At 41.5% G+C, this 6,345-nt stretch overlaps 1 protein-coding gene across 1 annotated transcript; it reads right to left on the bottom strand.

The window, feature by feature from the left end:
* Nucleotides 1-737: 737 nt before the first annotated feature.
* LOC125238953 (uncharacterized protein K02A2.6-like) lies at nt 738-2,767 on the bottom strand. Its single transcript, XM_048146453.1, has 2 exons — nt 2,396-2,767; nt 738-2,230 (listed from the first exon to the last, which is right to left on the bottom strand). Exons 1-2 carry the CDS (start codon nt 2,727-2,729, stop codon nt 738-740), a joined length of 1,827 nt encoding a protein of 608 aa, XP_048002410.1. The 5' UTR covers nt 2,730-2,767.
* Between the last annotated feature and the right edge of the window lie 3,578 nt (nt 2,768-6,345).

Below are 6,345 nucleotides of genomic sequence, written 5' to 3'. Positions count from 1 at the left end.
CTTTCTGGTCACATCCAGTGGTTCCAGTATGTCAGTCTGTGCAACTGTTATCCGTTTAGTATTCGATGCACGCTTGCCCCACTTTACCACATACTGTAGTATTCGGAATTAGGGATCTAAGTAAAACCACGGAGATAGCTAGATCAAGACTGATTTATTTTTATATCGAGCCTACCCCACTTTACTTGACTACCCACATGTACAATTATGATAGGTATTCAATATATATACAACATCTTCCCCCTTATAAATAAGCACCCGAAATAAATCACTGTTAAATTGCTTACACAAATTTAAAGTACAGCGTTATCTTAATAAATGTATAAAACCGTGCGAAACCTTTTTTACATTTAAATCTTAAGTTTATTATGCCTATTTTCTTAACCTAAGTTGAATGATGCCTATTTACTTAACAATCATTATAACAACAAGTCACTACTACCCAGTACAAAATTACATATAAAGCAGACATATCAAACATGTCACATATCACCTACTTATCAACATTAACATGCGGCGACAAACTATTGCTAACGTTATTACATCGGATTAGAGTTCATTACAAACATAATTAGCTAAAGTGCGCTGAAGATAAGCAAGAAATTACTTATTATATGCATCCTTATATACTAGTCAATAGGTTTACGTGAGTGTAAAATATTATTCTATAATTTCTTACATTAATTACTTACGATAGGTTTTTTTTTACAAGATTCACCGAAAATACTTATAGATACCTAGTTATGTGTACCTATTATACAATTAAAACCTTTCCGGCGTACGTACTCGCCGGCCTGAACGAGTGTAGCGGAAAGTGGTATGTTGAGCTGTATCCTGGGGTCCTTGTAAACTCTGTGGACCCAGCGGTTGACCTCCGCCACACTCCTCCAAGTCATCATAGTATTTAGGTATATTAGTCCCTGAGCTGGTACTATTGGCAATAGTACCAGCCGGCGGCGCGGCGCCGCCGGTATGATCTGCTGCCTGTTGCGGCGGTAGCGGCGGCCGTCCGGCGTGCGTACCCAGTAGGAGCGCGGCTCGGCGGCGGCGCGCTCCACCTGCGCGCGCACCCAGCGCCCTCTGCCGTTTATCTCGGCCGGGTCTCGAATACGCACCTGCTCATTATCCTTTAGTGGCTTTAATGCCCTAGTTCCTCTATTGTAATATTGACACATTTTATCATTTTTAATATTGCGACTGATTGTTATTTCTTTTTTTAAGGGAGTTTTAGGGTTTAATAAGCAACTTTTTACTGGTAACTTTGTGTTTAATCTTCTACCGAACAATAACTGAGCAGGTGAGTATTTCTCTCCCGATATTGGTGTGTTGCGAAAATTCAACAGTGCCACGTAAAAATCAGTTTTAGTCTCTTGTGATTTTATAATCATATTCTTTACCGTTTGCACATTTCGTTCCGAAAAACCGTTCGAACGCGGATAATGTGGCGAACTAGTGACCTGTTCAAAATCCCAATCTTTAGCAAAGTCTCTAAACTCTTGCGACACGAATTGACAACCGTTATCTGATACTAATCTTTGCGGTATCCCATGACGCGCAAACATAGGTTTCAAAATACCTATCACTGTCGCACTTCTCAAATCTACTAAAGTGGCCACTTCCACATACTTTGAGTAATAGTCAACCACTAGCAAATAGTGTTTGTCCTTTACCTGAAAAATATCAGTAGCGAGCACCTGCCAAGGCCTGTCAGGCACGGCGTGCGGCGCGAGCGGCTCGCGCGGCGGCGCGGCGCGGCGCTGAGCGCACGCCTCGCACTCGCGCACCGCGCGCTCCACTGCGGCCGCCATGCCCGGCCACCACATCACGTCGCGCGCTCGCCTCTTGCACTTCTCGATGCCGAGGTGACCCTCATGTACCTTATTGATCATTTCGGCCCGTAAACTGTTAGGGATGATCACCAAGTCGTTCCGAAACACTACGTCCTCCACGACATGAATCTCATCTCTAACTTCCCAGTACGACTTAGCTTTCTCGGTTACCTGGCTTTTAGTATGCGGCCATCCCTTTCTGTAAAGGTCCATTACTTCGCATAAACTCTGGTCGATCCTCGTAGCCTCTCGAATCGCTTGCATTTTATTGCTACTAAATGGTAGATTAGTCACCAGAGTATTTATGTGTAAACTTACCTGTTCTTGTATTCGCTGATCGCACTTGCCTCCTAAATCCCTGGTCGCCCTTGACAACGTGTCGGCTACGTACATCAGTCGCCCTGGTACATAACAAATATTTAAGGAATATATTTGCAATTTAAGTAGCATCCGTTGTAGTCTTATCGGTGTTTCATTCAGCGGTTTTTTGAAAATAGCCTCCAATGGCTTATGATCTGTCTCCACCGTCACTTGAGAGTGTCCATAAATAAACTGATGAAACTTACTGCAGCCAAACAGGATGGCGAGGAGCTCCTTCTCTATCTGAGCCCACCTGGACTCGGTGGGCGTGAGCGTGCGCGCGGCGTAGGCCACGGGCCGGCCGGCCTGCAGCAGCACCGCGCCCAGCCCGCGCGAGCTCGCGTCCACCGACACCGTCACCGGCTCGTTGGGCGAGTAGTACCTCAGTGTGGGCGCCTGCGCCAGCTGCCGCTTCAGATCATCGAATGCTCGAGTGTGCGCCTCATGCCACTCGAAACTTACGTCCTTTTTCAATAGCTCCCTCAACGGCTCCACCTTATCTGCATAATTATGAATAAAACGAGACACATAGTTAGTCATACCTATAAACCGTTCTAACCCTTTTTTATCTTCCGGAATGGTCATATTCTCTATACATTTAACCACCACGTTCTATTTACGATTATAAACAGAATTTACACCTGACACCATGTAGTATTCGGAATTAGGGATCTAAGTAAAACCACGGAGATAGCTAGATCAAGACTGATTTATTTTTATATCGAGCCTACCCCACTTTACTTGACTACCCACATGTACAATTATGATAGGTATTCAATATATATACAACACATACCTTCCTCACCTGTCCGATTGTATATTTAATGTTGCGAATTTATTGTGCCAGGCCTTTGGGCCTTCCAAATACCGGTTTTAGTCATTTCGTTCGCTCAGTACCAAAATTTGGTTATCCAAATACGAGTATACAATATGTAAGGTACAGTGGGGCAAATCTCGACTGGGGGGCAATTGTAACTAATATTTTTTTTCCATTATTGCACTATGATGTTGAGTTCAACATGTATCCACTGAACACGTCTACCATATATAGCCGGTAGACACTCTATTTAATAATGCAAACATTGTAAAACATGGAAAAAATGGACCAGTTATATTTGCCCCCCAGTCGAGATTTGTCCCGCTGTACCTTACATATTTTATAATAGTAAATAATGGATCATGGATGTGAGAAAATAACATTAATTTAGATGAACTAGGTGGCCTAATAAGAGTTTTGAATGATTCACGGTTATTTTCATTAAGTAGACTTATATAGAGCGTGATTACCTTTTTAATTTTTGTCGAGCTAATGGTAAGGATGTTACGTTATCCACGTAATCGATCGAAGTTCGATTCCCGACTCAACCACCGGTGAGCTTAGTCAGTTTTCTTATTGTGTGATATCTTTTTGGTCTATAATTTATCTAGACTAACGAAAAGACTGTTAAACTGTTTGGTATTCAATACACGTGTGTCACCGTTTAGCCTCGCATACCTGCCTTTTTTTAGGTTTCCGATCCGATACAGTTGCAAATTGTTATTGGGTGCACTGCCTACAATGTAAGGTTCTTTGCTCGGCCGAAAATTATTTGAGTCTTTTTGTGAGGAATAAAAAATCTTACTTTATTATTGAGTTTATTTCTTAGTGCAACCTAGTTACCCAGGGTATGTATTAGGTATTATTGTTATTCAATTAACCTCACTTAACTGCACACAATGGTGTTGGACGGGACATGTTGCTAGGCAGAGTGATGGCAGATGGACTAAAATGTTAACAGAATGGTGGCCGCTCACAGATGTAAGAAGCGCTTGGCATCCGTTAGCTCGTTGGGTGGACGACATCCGGAAAATTGCGGGTCACAACCGGATGAGACTAGCTCAGGACCGGGACAAGTGGCGTACTAAAAGAGAGTCCTATGCTCAGGCACCTGCCTTTTGAGGTTTCCGATACTATACTATGGAGCAAGGGACTTTGACACGGTATAGAATGGAGTCATTTTAGATCGTCCCCGTAGGCACATACAGAAAATACACTGCGCGTTATCACTATGTTTTTTTTTGCATAGTTACTTACTGTATTGGCGAAATGCAATTATTTAAACTGACTAAATTACAATCTCAGGTCTCAAATCGTTCTTATAGGTATACTTATAAACTCGCAGCACCCTTTTATCGCCTAGTATGTAGCCAAAAAAATGTATATTATATGTGCATTAGAATTTATAATAATCTACCGTTTGAATGTAAAGAACACTGTTTCCATGTCTTTAAGAAGAAAGTCACAGAATGGCTTCAGCAAAATTGCTTCTACAGCCTTAAGGAATATTTTAATTGTAACGCAATGTAATTATTTAATATTTAATTTAATATTATATCATGTTTCAATCTTAATCTAAATTTGACATTAGTATATCCAGACATTAATAATTGACTTGTGTAGTAAATAATAATTCTTAATTTTGCAATACTTAAAATTCTGAAATCATGATAATATCTAGACATGTGTGTAATAAATAGTGTAACAATCTTTTACTTGTTAGGACCTTGTATATTTGTATATTTATTAAGTTAGATTAAGCACACCTTCTTTGCATGCTTTGATAAGCAGAATGTACTATGGGACATAATGTATACTGTAAGAACTTGTTTTGTGTACTACATTCTTGCAAATGAATAAATGATTATTATTGATTATTTAAAAAAAATGATTATTATTGATTATTGAATGCATGTGCAATAATAATGGAACTAGGTGTGTAGTGTGTATCTCTGATAGGTAGGTGCTATAACAAACGTAGAAAAATAAGATCATAATATATGTATATGCAATGAACTATTCATAAAAGCTTGTAATAAGGCCTACATGAATAAAGATATTTTTGAGTTTGAGTTTGAGAAATATACAAAAGGCCCCAAAGTACTTGGAATCCATCTTAAGCCTCCGCCACACATAAAGCGTTTTGATAGCGTAGCGTCAGCCAGCGTTCGTCCGGCGCACCGCTACCGCTCCGCTACCGCTCCGCCTACGCTATCAAAAATTCAAAACGCGCACGTGTGGCCGAGCTTTTAACCAATGCCAAGAGCGATAGAGTAGCGTTTCGACCGTCGCGAAGTAGGAACGATTGTCACTTCCACTAGGTCGGCTCGGTCCTATTCCTAGATCCAGGACTTGTGGACCTCGCCTCTGCAAACTGTAATAAAATCCCACTTAAGTAGCATACTTAACTCAACTTTCCCTTATTTCAGCCACAAATGTAGCCAGAGCAATGCAGAGCGGATGGGCAGCGCGCTGCTGACGTCACAAGATGGCCGCCACAAGATGGCGGACGTGCCGAGGCGCGGTGCTGTGCGCCATACTGCTGCAGGTCGTGCACGGTCAGTAAAATTAAATATTGCTTAATTAATTAATTTATTTATTATTTAAGACAACATATGGCCCGTACATACACTATTGAAGATTTTAAAGCTAATTGTTAGTATAACATAAAACAGAAAGTATACAACACAACAATACAGCAAGAGGTACACATTACTACATTACAGCAACAAAATACTCACCTAGTGGCGGTCATGACACACTCAAAATGCCGCGCCATAGGTGAGTCATATCGTCTGGCTACAGTAGCCAGGATGGGGTTGGTACTGGCCCGCACTCTACAAAGCAACGAGGCAGTTCTTTTGCGTCATCCGTGCGAGCTTGTGCGAACATACCTGATGCGCTGCAGAAACGAGACAGCCCCAACAACATCCTATCCTACGTGCCCGTGTGCTGACAGGTTAAGAATTTCAACTCCATGGTGGAAAGGCGGTGGTGAAATTCTTCTTGATATCTTCACGGACAACTAATAAGAAGCACCAACGAATGTTATATTTGTTCACGGTTATTAAAGCTCGTCCACACATGCGCGTTTTTAGCGTAGGCGGAGCGTTAGCGGAGCGCAATTATAGCGGTTCGCCGGACCAAGGAGGATCGAGTATTATAGAGAATTACTGTCAAAGTAAAATGTGTAATCACAGAGCTGTGTAATCAGAGAACTGACATCTCTCGACACAGGCTTAAAACTTTTGAACTTCATTCTTGACAATTTGGCCCATATTCTTAGCTTGATGTGTTAAAATGTCAAATATTCCAAGCGTCCCCCAAAGGTGTAATGCC

The sequence above is a fragment of the Leguminivora glycinivorella genome, chromosome 24 (genome assembly GCF_023078275.1).
Source record: "Leguminivora glycinivorella isolate SPB_JAAS2020 chromosome 24, LegGlyc_1.1, whole genome shotgun sequence".
NCBI lineage: Eukaryota > Metazoa > Arthropoda > Insecta > Lepidoptera > Tortricidae > Leguminivora > Leguminivora glycinivorella.
Note: the sequence above shows the minus strand (reverse complement) of the source record. Positions and strands in the feature narration are given on the sequence as shown.

Excerpts from the sequence above, each read along its gene's own strand:
- LOC125238953 (XM_048146453.1), bottom strand. The coding sequence starts at position 2,729 with ATGACTAACTATGTGTCTCGTTTTATTCATAATTATGCAGATAAGGTG. Across the intron at positions 2,231-2,395 it reads CGCCATCCTGTTTGGCTGCA|GGCGACTGATGTACGTAGCC; the intron begins GTAAGTTTCATC and ends GTTATGTACCAG.